We start from the raw sequence: 15057 nt of genomic DNA on the forward strand, positions 1-15057 counted from the left end.
GCTTTGCAAGGATTTTGAAAGGTTGTCATCTATCCCTTACCCCAAGAACCCGGCAACCACAGGGAGTGGTTTCGCTTTCCATACTTTTAAGATTTTATTGCAAAGCCCAATTCCCTGAGTTCACAGAATCACAGAATGGGTCAGGTTGGAAGATACCACAGTGGGTTGTCTGGTCCAAGCTCCCTGCTCGAACAGGGTCATCCTAGAGCACATGGCACAGGATTGCATCCAGATGTTTCTTGAATATCCCAAGTGAGGACTGCCTCTCTGGACAATCGGTTCCACTGCACTGTCACCTGTACAGTAAAGAAGTTCTTCCTCATATTCAGATGGAACATCCTGTGCATCAGTTTCTGTCCATTGCCACTTGTCCTATCACCACTGAAAAGAGCCTGGCTCCATCCCCTTGACACCCTCCCTTCAGACACATATATATTGATGAGGTCCCCTCTCAGTTGCCTCGAGGCTGAACAGGCCCTGCTCCCTCAGCTGTTCCTCGTAAGAGAGATGCTCCAGTCCCTGGATCAACTTCGTAGCTCTAAGGAGTTCACTCCTACGCTGCTATAGCTGATGTCAAAATCATTCAGGTCAAGGTCCCAACCTGTCAAGGGACTTTGCTGCGGTCTTTAAAAAAAACCTCTAAAAAGCTGCAACTTCAGGGATCCATACGCTTCTCAAGGTCAAACCTTGAAACCGTCCGGTTCTGCCCTCGCACAACGGGGGACGCAGAACACGGGGGCTCAGCTCTCCTCAGCAATAACCACCCCCGCTCACAACTTCGCGAGGAAACACACGAAGTCGGAAAAGGCGGAAGAGAGGGGGCGGCCTGGAGAGGAGGCGGGCTCGGAGCCGAGCCCCGCCCTCGCTCCTCCCTCCCGGCGCTGGCCTCCGCAGCCGGGGAAGGCCGGGACGATGCTGGAGACGCTGCGGGAGCGGCTGCTGAGCGTCCAGCAGGACCTCACCGCCGGGTGAGTATCGCCCCTGGCCCCCAGCACCGGGGGGCTGGAGGGGGGAACGGGAGAGGGACCCGCGTCCCGCAGCCGGGCGGGGAGGGGGAAGCAGGTGACCGGGGGTCGGGGGAGGCGGGGACTGGCCCGGGGAGGGAGGAAGAGGAGGAGATTGCGCAGGCGGGACCCTCGGCCTGGGCTGGTGTGTCAGCCGGGGTACCCTCTGCGGTGCGGGGACGGGCTGGAAACGCGGCTCCAGGGTCTCACTGCGGGCCGTGTTCCCGCCTGTGTTGAGCGGCTGATGGCGGGCTGGCGAGCCCTGCAGCTGCGGTGGGGAGAGGAGGGGAGGAGGTGCCTCTGTGCTCGGGAGGCAGCTGCGGTCAGGGGAAGGAGAGAGAGACAGACAGAGCCTACTGTTCTGAGAGGAGATGTGGCTGGAGTCAATTAACGCGCTTGCATTTTTCATGAAGTGACTGACCTTCAAGGTTTTATGGATCATCGTAATTGTTTAAAGAGCATCGCTGCGCGCCGCTGGGCGTATGGGGAAGCTTGTCTTTCCTTGGAGGATGAGTTACTGTCACTTGGGGGGAAAGAAGCGCAGGATAAGTGGATGGAGCAGCCCCTCGCTTGTGTTAAAAAGTAGAAAGATATTCCTCCTACGTTGCCTCGCAGGGTTTATTTAGATAGGCCCTGTGTCGATGTTATTTTTAATACAAGCAGGTGGCCCAAATGAGTGTTACTGGAAGTCAGTGAGATCAAGGTCATGTCTGTGCTGCAGAACTGCTGGCTTGTAATGAGTCACAGGAGAATATCATGTTGTAATCAATTGCTTTTAAAAACTGTGTGATCTTTGGCAAACTTACGGCTGCCTTATGATACCCCTATGGTAAATATTTTCATATAGTGGTGAATGTCTGTATACTCCAGAAACTTATATACTTTATGGTGACATATTTACACCAGTATATGATGGTCAAGAGAAATTGATAGAATAGGCTTCAAATCAACCAGATAAATTGCTTACATGTTATCTCTCATCTTACCTGACACTAATAGAATATTAAATCGTCTTAAGAATACAGACAATGGCATGGTATTGCTTTATTGCTGTCTGCCTCTCTGTTTTGCTGTTATTTTTACCTTCTCAGAGGGGTTAATACCTTAGTACAGTGTAAGGTTCCTTTGAAAAAGGTGCTTTTCACATAATGAAAGTGGACAACAGAAAGGTCATAACATGCTGGATCCAATGATCCAATTGTGTATTTCCATGTATTGTGGCAGTTGAGTCAGTATGTTTCTATGTAGTTTCTAATTTGCCTTCTTCCTTGTGTTGCAGTGTTCTGTTTTGAGAACAGTCCCCGATTTCATCATTTCCATCTTTGTGTTTTGGCAGCTCCATTAATGTGCCCTTATTCCAGAGTCCCATGTCTAAGTGGTATTTTCATCTGTTGTGTAATCTCTTTTGCAATTGGAGACTTGTATCTCAGAGCCACGGAGGCTTTTTTTTTTTTTCTTTAGTGTCCCCACAGAGGCCAGAACGCAGTTTGTCCTGTTTTGCCCCCTTTCCCTTCCTGGACAATGCAACCTCAACGCCTTAGTGTTCTAGATTAGCCCATTCTGTACCCCACCGGAGTGATAATAGAAGTCATTTTGAGCTGTTAAGACTTGACCTTAAAATTGTCAAAACCCAAAGAAAGTATTAGAAAGTATTTCTGGTGTAAAGTTGTTGCAACTTCTTAACTGCGCCTGAATGCTTTCAAAGTGGAACAGTTGGATTTCTTGAAGCGTCACGAGGGGGGAGCTTTTCAGGGCTTCTAACAAAATAGTACACTTCCAAAGGAATTGTTTATGTATGACTGAAAAAGATTAAATCTGGGATGTGTGGTCTAAAGAGAGCAGTTTAGAGTTACTAGCCATCTCTGTGCACAAAGAAATGGAGTTACTGAAGTTTAAAGTTATTAGCCATTTCTGTGCCCTCTTCCCCTGCTCAGCTGTGTTTACTTTACTATCTACTTCTGTGTATCCCGTGAGCAAGGTATCTAAATTTTGACCCATTTAGCTGTTAACAATCTTTTGCAGGAGGAAGAAAAACAACCAAAATGGAACAGTGAGCTGCGTTCGTCTGGGCTCAGGCAGTAATTGTGCTTCTGCCAGCTTGAGTGAAGTGGCTCACACTGCCTTACACTTTGTACAGGGAATGCTGCTGAAAGGAATTCAGTACTTTGTAGTCTAGTGATAAATCCTTTAACCTTTACTTCCAACTGCCTGGCAGATATTCTAGTATGAGAACTGATAGTGGTAACCCAGCATTTCCTTCTATCCCTGTATTCAGAGGAGTGCTGCTGTTCCAGGCTGGGGTGCATACTGGGGAATATGGCAGAGGAGGAGGACAGAGATGTTCTTCCTCAGTGTGCTGTGGTTGTTTCTACTTGACTTGGCTATTATAAGTAGCTCTCTAACAGGGAGTGGAGGCATGCCTTAACATGTCTTTTCTCAAATTGTCAACTGCCTATTTTGCTGTAAACTTTGAAGTTTCTTTGAGTTTCTAGAAAATTGGTGGTGGTTAACAGTGGGGGAGTGATTTGACTCACCCTTGAAGCAGCTCAAATATCTGTATATTAGGTTGTTTCTCAATCCCTGGGTCACTCAGGATTACATATCTCTGTCATGTCTGGAGGATATCTTTGGTACTCAAAACTCATTTCCATCTTGCTCATGTCTGTGTCCTATATTTCTTCCTAACTCTCACTGTCCTGGACAGCTGTGACTCCAAAGGGCCTAGTAGAGACTGTGGACAGCCATCATCTTGGTGATCAGAGAATAGCCAGAGGTTTCGGTTCTCACTCTACTTTGTCAACTTTATCATATACAGGTTGACTGAAAAAGAGGAAGGAGTGGAAAGAGTTGGCGAGGTCTGGAGAGGGGGAAGGGGAATTGTTTGTTGTTGGTTGGGGTTTTGGTTGTTTGGTTGGTTTAGGGGTTTTTGTGCTTTTTAAGAACAAGGTACCGGTCAGTTTGAAATTGAGCATGGGTGAAACAAGCCTCAGATATGCTCAGTAGCAGGGCACTGTGGTGATGCTGCTGGAGATTCTCATAATTTAGAAGCGCTGTTGGTGGAAATAAATGAAATTTCACTTAGTTTTGTGGAGACCATCATATGAATTTATTTGTGAAATAAGCTGAAAGAAAATTACTGTAATAAACTGGAATTAACACGTTATGTACTCAAACAGTTTATTCTCTGGTTTTGGTTTTGGAAATGTCTGATGATTCTGTGTTTTGATTTATAGGTTGAAGACTTTGGGCGACAAATCAAGAGATGCAAAAAAAAGGCAGAGGTACTTCAGAATGTCTTAATGTATAGCATTGATCTAGGATGCTCTTGTTAAAGAAAAATTTGAAATGGCTCATATATATGAGCCATTTACAAGAACATTTGCATGTAATTTTACAAAATACTGTTCTGACAACAGAAAAGCTTAGCTCTACTATTGAGCAAATGCTTTGCTCCATAGAACATTCATTGATAGGCCTAAATAATTTCTGATGGCTGTTGATCATTTAAATTAAACGAATATTCAGTGTTATTGTAGTACTAAATAGAAACTTCAGGCTGTACTACACTGAAATGTAATTGATTACAATCTTTGTGAATTTAATGTATTAAAATTATAATTCGGGGGGGTTTTAACTGTAAAACAGAAATAGGAGCCTTTTTATTGTGGAAAATATATTTGTGATGAATTACTTCAATTATCTGTTTCAAGAAGTTTTGAGATTTGTGGTGGTTTGTGGTTTTGTTTGTTTTGTTGTTTGTTTTTTAATCGCCTGCATTTTAGTACATTGCTCATTCTTTCAACCTGTATAAGCTATAAGGAAAGACTACTTTATGTCTGTAAATGATGTCTGTGATTGTTGCTTCTTCAGATAAGCTCAGATATGGTTTTTTTAAGTATCTTCTTACTAAAACACAGTATGTAGACATAAATTAATTTAAAAACAAGCCCTGCACTAAAAATAAAGCATCTGAAATAAACTGTCTTAAGTTCTGAATCTTGATGTTTTGGATATAAAGTTTTTTTCAGAGAAGACTGGCTGTATTGACAAGGCACAGAGACTAAACTAAGAATGGGTAAAGGCTTGAATGAAACTGTTTTAGGCAACTGCCTTCTCTGCATGTTTCCAGTCCATAATATTTTGGTTCTTCTAATGTACTGTAAATATCCATCGCTTTGAGAAAATACTGGGTGAACCAATTGAATCGTCAGAAACAGGGGAATTCCAGGGTGACTTCAGCTTTACTAGTAAAGTTCTGGGACAAACATAGCTTACCTTGACTGTAAGGATGGCTGAGGGCATATGGGTGAGGAGCAGAGAAGAGACCGGTAAGGGCGGTGTCGCAGTGGGAGTTTTTCACTGACCGTCTGATCAGGGAGAGAATGATGTCTTCTCTAAACAACTCGAGGAATTCGCTGTGTCATTAAAACCCCATTATTATAAGGGCCATTAGCTTCCACCTGCTGAAAGGACAACACATCAGTATGCATTCAAGAAGTGTTCTGGAGGGTGTCGGGATAACTCCTTGATGCCTCTTCATAACCTCTTTGGCATGCTGGAATAGACTTAGGAAAGCCAGAGCTCACCTGAAATTGATATTTACAAGAGATATCAAGGACAAGAAGAAGAGCTGCTAGCCCTGCATTGATAATAAAAGGTTGAACAAAGAAAACATGGGATTGTTGATGAATGGAATGAATGACAGCAAATGTAGATGTTGTTGAGGTATTTAATGCCTTTATTGCTTCAGTCCCTTGTGCTTTGTGAAATAAAGTAGTGAATGAAGATAAATTGGGTGAACTCAATCCATAAAAGGCCGTAGGAATGTATATGCCAAGAGGTACTTCATGAAATTTAAGAGGTACAAATCCAGTGTTTCACTAGAAAGGTAGTATCCTCCACAATACAGACTGGGGCTGACAGACCAGCTGGGAAGTAGGTTTGCTGAAAAGACCCTGGGGGCCTTGACAGACAACAGGCTGAATGTGAGCCTGTGAAATTTCTGTCCTCAGAGGTTTTCAAGTTGCAACTGAACAAAGACCTGAGGAAGTTGCTCTGAGTTCCTAGCTGGTCCTGGTTTTAACAGGAGGTTGCAATAGAAACTACCTGAGGTCCCTTTCCACCTCACTGATTCTGCCACTTTTCCCTTGGCTTAAGGAAAAAGGGTTTCATTTGTGGTGTTTTTCCGTTCAAATCGTGTGGATGACAGTGCAAAACAGTTTATTCTTGTCGTCTTCCAGGAGACAACTGATATCAAAATCTTCACATTCCTTAAAATGGTGCATTGTTAATTTTCTGTAACTTATAACTTAGATGGGCTCCTCAATTCAGGAGGGACGTTGAGGTGCTGCAATAAGTCCAGAGAAGGGCAATGAAGCTGGTGAAGGGTCTGGAGCACAAGTCTGAGGAAGAGCAGCTGAGGGAGCTGGGGTTGTTTAGCCTAGAAAAAAGGAGGCTCAGAGGGGACCTTATCACTCTCCACAACTACCTGAAAGGAGGTTGTAGCCAGGTAGGATCAGCCTCTTCTCCCAGGAAACTAGCAACAGGATGAGAGGGCATAATCTTAAGTTGCACTAGGGAAGGTTTGGACATGAGAAGGAATTTCTTCACAGAAAGGGTGATTAATTACTGGAATGGGCTGCCCAGGGAGGTGGTGGACTCACTGTCTCTGCAGGTTTTTAAAGAAAGACTGGACCTGACGCTCAGTGCCATGGTCTAGTTGACAAGGTGCTGTTAGGTCATAGATTGGACTCTGTGATCTCAGAGGTCTTTTGCAACCTAATTGGTTACTTGATTCTGTTATAATAAGTTTTCTCTATATTTCAAGTTGTTACTAATGGAAATGTACGCATCCAATATGAAATCATTAGAGCATTAAATTGGCAAAGATTCTTTAGCTTAGTGTTTCTTTTCGATGCAGAATATATTAAGCGCAACATCTCTATTGAGGGGCATAAAGAACTTGTGTAGTAGTCCTATTTTCAGGATGTTTCTGTGCCTTGTTATAAGTTAAAACAATGTCCTTGTCTCTTACAGTACTAAGAAATTATTTCATAAAAATTGTTTTCAATGGACATAGTCAAAAAGAAGAAAGAATGGGCTGTCATAAAATAACAAAAGAAAAAAAAGCAATCTTAGCTTTGAAATATTCTTGTAAGATCACTACGTAATAAATCTTAAACCAGAGTTGGCAAAATGTTTGTGAAAATGAACAGTAGGGAACATTTCTGCTCAGCATCTGTCAAGTGCAGGTGTGTGTACACTCATTTTTTATAATAGACTTCTATTCTTTAAAAATTGTGTATATTTACAATTTGTTTTATAGAACTATTCAGTGTTTGCCAGAGTTTTCTGCTGGACTGGAATTACTCAGCAGGTATGACCTTCCTGTTCTTTCTTAGTGTCTGCTTCCTACAGTTTCAGAAATAACTTCATTAGATTAAGATAATTAGAAGAAAACCGAAGTGTTGGTAATAGGTTTTTGAATATTCTGCCGTTAGGAGTGTGAGACTGGTTACCAAATGACAATTATGTTTAAAGCTTGCCCCGTACTCAAGTGCTGTCGTGCTAATACAACAGAGGTTCTGGAGGAAAAGCCACGTTTGAGAGGTGACTTTAGTTCATGTTCTAATGCACAGATATGAAGACCAGCACTGAGTCCTAGTCTGTGGTTTCGATTTGATGTTTCATAACTTAGACGTATTTGATATAATTTCCCTCTGTAACAATAGAGACAATATGCCTGTCATTGCCCTGAAAAGACAGTGTGTTCCATATGTATTTAATCACATCTTTTCTGAATAACAGAAGCTATCTGCATTATAAGTTTTCTTTATATCTTAAAAAATCTATTCTCTTTTTTTTGGGGGGGGGGGGCGGTGTATGTGTGATTACGATATTGTTGTTTTTTTTTTTTCATTTTCTTAATGAAATTGGGTTCCAAGTAATGCTTAAGACAGTGTATAGTCTTGATATTGCTGGGTCCATTTCACTTTTAATGTAAGCTATCAGGTTAAAAAACATGAATCACTATTTCTTTAAAAGATATTATTTCTTACTGTATATTTGTCTCAATAGAACAGTAAATACTGAAAAGAATTGTACAGCTTTTTAAGCTGCAATTTCTGGTAGTGCCTGTAAATGTAAGCACAGTAATATCTATAAAATCTTCCTCTGTAAGGGGAGCACAGTAAGAATAGTAATTTATTTTCTCTTCAGATATGAAGATGCATGGGCTGCCCTTCACAAAGGAGCCAAAGATTGTGCAAAAGCTGGAGAGGTGAGAAAAAATAACAATGCCATACTTGAAATATTTTAAAATGTGTAAATAATTTTAAACTAAAATTTTTGGTACCAGGTAAGCACCCAAGCAGCCTTGTTCACTCACACAGTAATGGAAACAAGAGTGTAATGCAAACATGAAATAATCTGATGCAATGTAAACAGTTGCAAAAATGATGTTGCATGTTACTGCTATAGCTCTTTAAAAGCAGTGGGGGGACTGGGAAAGTATGGAATATATTTGAGGTTGAGACATGTTGATGGTTACTATCAGGGTAGGGCTGCTGCACTGATAATGTTTGCTGCCCACTCCTAGCGGACAAGAAATGGCAAGATGTGATTGTCTGACTGAAAAAATTAGGGAAGTGTCTGCTTTCTCCTAATTTTGTTCAGTGTTCCTGCCCTGCAAGCAAAGTGACAAGTTGTGCGGTTTATTTGTGGAATAAGGGAAAGGAAACTTCCAGTGAGTGTTACCAATGCATTACTCTGCACCAGACTTTCCATTTTGAGCCATGTTTAAGGGGCAGACAGTGTAGGCTGAGCGGGACTGAGCTGTAGGGTTCTCTGTCCTGGCTGAAACCTTCACTTTGGCTGGGTGCATCCTCCCTGGCTCTTCTGTTTTATTTACGAGACTTCTGTGTATCTTTGTCCGATGGAAAAATAACTCACTGTGTATTTACGGTAATAAGGAAGATATCTTGTGTTCTTTCTCTTGCCTATTAGTATGGCCCACCTTTTCCACAAGTTCCAGTGAAAACTTCCAGTTATTGAAGACGAAGTTCTCTCTGTCGGTTTTGCATGGTTTACTGCTCACAAGGATCTTTTGTAGATCTCTTAAATGACTTGATCACAATTTTGTAATACTTGCTGCTTGCTATAGTTTTGCTTTAAAAATTGTAGTTCTGGAAATGATGTGAGGTTTCATATGTACTAAACCAATATAACCTTAATCTCACATGTTATAGCTGCTTGGGAAAATGAGAATGAAAAACTTCCAAAAAGACTGAAATTTGCAATGAAATTCAGATATTCGCTTTTGGGACAATCATATATATGTGTATATATATATATATATATATATATATATATTGCTCGTGGGATTTTGTTTGTTTCTTTTTATATAAAAGTAGAAAATAAAATAAAAATTGTGTAAGCACACAAGGTTGACTGTACTGTATAACACCTAAAGATCCACTTGTCCAGTATCCCATTTCTTGTACTGACCAATGGCAGATAAACTGCTCTGCTGTCTTATTTATAAATGTTGAATAGAGAAAGGAAAGTGACCATTTTAGGCTTTAATTGCAGCCTACAGTCTTAACAGTGTTACCATGTGAAATGGTTGATGTTAACTACCAATTCCACGTACAAAATTTTTCTAAAGGTACTGCTTTTAGACGATTGTAGTTTAAGCTGCATTGTTATCTCTGGGCTGAAATGTTTGTCTGCTGTTTGACCCCATCTCATGGTGGCTTGTTTGGGTTTTTTTTTTGTTTGTTTGTTTGATTTACTGTTTAACTGATATAAATCCTACCTAATTCTCAAAAATAGACTTGGCTTTATTTCAATAAGGATGTTGGTATTCTAAGGTGTTCCATTACTTGCTGGGCTTTGGAATAAGTTTTCAAAACTTTTCTAGTAAAAGAGGATGTCTTTTTGACAGGGATAGGTAGCTAGAGGAATTTGAAAATGGGAGAAGTTATTCTTTTAATAGAATCAGTCTGAAGTGGGTAGAATTATAAATCTGAGCACTCATTTGCTCATTGCTTAGATTTTTTCAGTTTCTGCAACTAAATACTATAAAAACTGAGGAATTCAGAATGCAGATACAGGCACAAGCTGCAGTTGTGTGCAAGAGGAAGGATGGATAATGGAATTAAGAGCAGGAAAACGATAATTGAATCATCTCAATTATATATAAAGGAAACATTTATTATGTAAGATCTCTTGCTCTTGTTGTTTTTCATAGAATATGACCCATCTAAGTACATTATACTATTATATAATAAAATGAAGATGCATTAATTCTAAAAATAAGCCAAGATGCTCATAAATACATAAATTTGCAAGTAAATTAAATACCTGTTTTTTTCAGCTGGTCGATAGTGAAGTTGTGATGCTTTCTGCACACTGGGAGAAGAAAAGGAACAGTCTGCTGGAACTACAGGATCAGCTCCAACAAATACCTGGGTTTTTAACAGATCTGGAATGCCTCACAGCAAGCCTAGGTAAGGTTTTATAGATATAATAAGCATTCAAGTCAGTACAGAGGATTAGACTGAAGTTCAGGTGTTGTGAATGTTGTGATTATAAAATTTAATTTTACTTTCCAAATACATCCTTTCTGTTGTAAAACAGTAGTTCATATGCTGTTGGAGATTTTTGGTTTTTTTTAAAGATCAGCAGTTGTACTGGTTGCTCTCTCAGCAGTTAAAATTTTGTATGTGTTGTTATTTGGAAAATGAAATTGTGATAACTGCATATCTTGTATGAACAGCAGAAAAATACTATTCTTGAAGTCTTATGAAATTTTTAAGATTTGTGAGTAGTGTGAACACTCGTATATAAGTTGCTTCTCTGTGATTGAGTCTATGTCATTTTATATAATAATGTTTTAACTCATCATTTGGGTGGGACAGGGGAGAAATTTACCTGGCTAGGGACACTTTCAAGGCAGAAAACTTTGGGTTTGAGTAATTCCAAGGCTGGCTTCAATAGTTTGCATTAATGTACAGGGTTAAGGTATTCTGAACCAGCTTTTTTTGTGGGTGAAACTAGCAATGCTACATATTAAGATTACCAAATACTTTATATTTGTTAGCTGAGTTTCAGTTTTTATAACTTTACCAAATGCTAGCCTGTTGATTTAATTTAAAAGATGATAAATGCTTTAGTGGTCTACTTCTGGAAACCTCTCATACAAAGCAGTTGATACACTGTTCAGAATTAAATTAGGAAAAAAGTGTTCTGGCCTCTTACTCTCTGAAAATCTCCAATATTGCTGAGTGAGCCTTGGAATGAGAATGCAGCATTTGACAAGTAGCAAGCCTGTCTTTCCACAGTAACCCTCCTGCTGGCTCAGTGGAAATCTATACAAGGTGCATGAAATTAAAGTTTTGAAAAACTGCCGTCTGCACATGATTTTAGTAGCTACGTTCCCCAGGGACTCAGTCTGCATTCCTCTTTCTTACAGCAGCTGGGAAGGAGGCAGAAATTCCTCATGTAATTGCAGCTCTTGTTTTTTTGTGGGGTGGGCTGGATTTATATGCTGACATCTGATGTGAAGAAAAGGAGGGTTCGTTTCTGTCTTCAAAGCCTAATTTCTCATTTCTCCTTTGGTCAGTGGACATGCACAAATCAACTTTTGTTCCTAGGTAGGCTGGTAATAACTTTGCTATTTATTTCTGAACCAAAGAATGTATTTCATTTTTTATTACCATTTTCTTATGCCACCTTATTTAATAAGGCTTTGTCATGTGTGCTAAGCCTTTAATATTGGCTTTTGAAAAAAAATTTTCTAAGGAAATATAAATTCAAATAATGATTTATTAAAATATTGGGTTTAATATCATCATGCACAAAGTGATGCAGCCCGCTGGTAGACCAAAGATAAACAATATATTAAAAAACTAATGGAATTTTCTTCATAGTTCATAACAGCAAATGCTATAAATCCTGATGAATTGGGGTTACTTTCCAATTCCTAATGTAGTTTTATGAACCAGAATTAACCTCACTCTGACTGTAGAATAACTAGGAGAAGGTTTGTCTCTAGAATATTTTTGATTCTGCACAAGTAGGATTTAAGGAAGCATTAAGCGGTCTGTTTGGGGAAGCTAATGAATTTTAAAGTATACTGCTAAGATTGTGAGATGTGAACCAAATGTTCTAGCTTCACCTTGTGTGTCAGATTTCAAGTAGTTTATCTAGAGTTATTTATTAGTTCCTCTTAACGACTGAGTTTTTTGGAATTTTTTTTTATGGTAAGTTTTAGGGAGTCTATTTGAAGAGGTAGGTATAATTTATGGCAAATTCAACATCTACCCTTCTAGAAGGGATTTAACAGAAATTTACTATGATATTCTGCTCACTGTTTTTAGTTTTTATAACTCTGAACTATCTGCTTCTTAGAAATATAAACTGTATTCAATTTTCCAAGAGATGACTATTACTCTGACTGTGAATTTTAAATATAAGTGAAACATTCTGTAAAAAAATATGAAAATAGAATTACAGTGCTGTGTCCTGGGTTGTGCATTCAAGATATAATTTGGCTAGTCTTCATCATTTGAACATAGTTCTGACTTGTAATATGATGTGCTTCTAATAAGTCTATTAATGCTTTCATTTTGAAAGTGGACCCTGGCTGCTCGTGGTAAAAGAAATTTCGAATAATGGAAATGAACCTTTTTACTGACCTATTAAGGCTGGTATGAGTCACGTACAGATTCCTCAGCCTTTGCTCTGTATTGCAACACACATTTTCATTAGCAATTTTATAAAGTCCTTTAACTTAGGTGTTCATGTTATTAGTCATCCCTCACTTGAAGTAAAAAGTCTGTCTTCATTTGATAAATTTATTGTATTATGCAATGTCTTGTAACTGCCACTGAGAACTTTGAAGAAAAAATTACTCTCACGTAAAAGTGAAAAGGACAGTTATTGGCCTTTCAAAGTTCGAAATTGGAATCATCACTTAAGCTGGTTTTTGTTTGAGATGTTGTAGAAAATATCTGCTTGTTGATATCTGTCATACTTGTCTTAATATGAAATATGCTTCATGTTTGAGCAGTGGCATTTTGCTCAGACATCTGTTTTGATTTCAGTAAATCAATACACACAAATCTTGATCCAAATCCAATTTTCTCTCCCCTCTCTCTTTTTTTTTTTTAAGATCAAGTGTTAAGCATTAACTTGATACTGGTTTCAGAAAGGCTATTCGTGTACATAAGTGACAGATCCAACATAGGTTGAAAATACTTAGACTGGGACTGAGAATAAAATAAGGCTGGGAATATAGTCAGAGATAAAAGCCATTGCCTCCTAATCTTTAATATTTTTTCCTGAAGTATGAGTTAGCTGGATGTGAAAATCCATTAGGGCAACAAAACTTTTTGCACTGTTTAGGGGGATTATCATTGTTTATATCCTCAGCAGAAGGTCATGCTTTATTTTCAGATTGTGTATCAAGTTTGAAAGTTGCCATTTGCTAGCTTTGCAAAATTCAATCCAATTTGTTCAGAATTTGCATTTTTAAAGAAATTAATGGCCATGCTCACTTTCTTTAAGGTGTAGGATAATTAATGACTTCTTATGGCTTCTTCAGACATTAAGGAAATATACTCAAGCTGAACTAAAAGGTTACAGTAATTATAGTATCTCTTTCATTGAATGCAATATTTTGGGTTTGGTAATATTGGAGCTACTTTAAGAACGTAATACCCCATATTTTGGGTATTGTTTTGCACCAAAAGAAAGGGTGTGTTTTAATGAAATATATTTTTTTTTTAATTTCTTGATAAAAATGGCAAAGGTTTTTCCAGTTTGAAAAGTGCAGTATACTTCCAGCAACATCTTGTATTTTAAGGTTATAGAATTTTATTTTTGTTCATTTCATCAGTTTGTAGACTACCTCTGCAGCAATACTTTTAGGAGGAAAAGGTGTAGTGAATAATAGCCCATAGATTAGTCTCTTTCAGGAAGACATGAGTGTCTTTGGGGAAGACAAGTCATTAGTTTACTATTACCTATTTATTAATTGTGGCTTACATAGGGATTTAGATATTAGCAGGTATTGGTCGAGTAAAAGTGAATTTAAGACTAGACAATTTATTAATCAAGATTTTTCATAGAGCTGGTATTTAAACTTCTGATTTGTGTTTGGTTACTTAAATGACAGTTTCCTTTTAGTTTAGCATTTAGCGGCAGATAACTCTTGAAAAAGAGCTGGATAAAGGTTTTGTGATGCAGAAATTTAGAATATATTTCATTAGTACACTCCAGTTTTTAGTGATTTCTTTATGATTTTAAAATTGTTTTGAAAGTTGGGAGAGCTGTGAAAACTTTTACTGAAAATGAGCAACAATTTGCGGTTGGGAAAATGTCTAAAGAAAATAATAATTTATTATTAATTAAACCAGTCTATCTAGTTCTTTAAAAACTGCTGTTACTCTTCTTGCTTACATGAGTTGCATTGTCTGAAATAAAACTGTATTTATCTTTTACTGAGAAACTCAGGGAAAATATTGGGAAGATATATGTAAAACCAGGCAATTTGAATAATACAGTCTAAAGATATCTGTGTTCAACAGGGTGTTTTTCTCTTTCATAAGCTCCAGGGCACAATGCTTCAGCAGAGAGGGTTATTGTGTTAGGTAGAGATATATATGTATAAAAGACATACAGTTTGGTGCTGTAAACTTGGAAGTGTCTGGGGATTGAATACAGAAGGAAAAGTTTCTAGTGTACTTGATATGTAGTTTCTGTGAAGAAGCTGCTTTACCTGCATGTAAATGGTATGATATTAACTGGGTTTAAGATACTTTCTTTTAAAAAAGATGAAAATTGAGCACTAGTAGAACTGTAATTATGTAAAGTTTTTTCTTTTCTTTTCTTTTTTTTTTTTTCGGTGAATGGAGCTCTTCCTGTTTATGTATGTCTTTCACTGCTTTTAGTAATCACTGTCCCTGAATGGCCTAGAGATAGAGAATATCTTTGATGTAATTGCTTTCATCCATTCTGTTTTCTGGGTGTTTTGCCTTTTATTCAGAAA

General features: G+C 38.5%; 1 protein-coding gene across 2 annotated transcripts in view; it reads left to right on the forward strand.

The window, feature by feature from the left end:
- The first annotated feature begins 836 nt into the window (after positions 1-836).
- DTNBP1 (dystrobrevin binding protein 1) overlaps positions 837-15057 on the forward strand; it is a 71011-nt gene continuing 56790 nt past the window's right edge. The window contains exons 1-5 of one of the 2 annotated variants that reach the window (XM_032674703.1): positions 837-968; positions 4238-4285; positions 7330-7380; positions 8223-8283; positions 10381-10513. In XM_032674703.1, coding sequence (XP_032530594.1) covers positions 913-968; positions 4238-4285; positions 7330-7380; positions 8223-8283; positions 10381-10513 — 349 coding nt within the window. In that variant the 5' untranslated portion in view covers positions 837-912. The remainder of the gene's footprint in view (positions 969-4237; positions 4286-7329; positions 7381-8222; positions 8284-10380; positions 10514-15057) is intronic. The other variant, XM_032674711.1, reaches the window with a different exon arrangement.

The sequence above is a fragment of the Chiroxiphia lanceolata genome, chromosome 1 (genome assembly GCF_009829145.1).
Source record: "Chiroxiphia lanceolata isolate bChiLan1 chromosome 1, bChiLan1.pri, whole genome shotgun sequence".
Classification (NCBI taxonomy): Eukaryota; Metazoa; Chordata; class Aves; order Passeriformes; family Pipridae; genus Chiroxiphia; species Chiroxiphia lanceolata.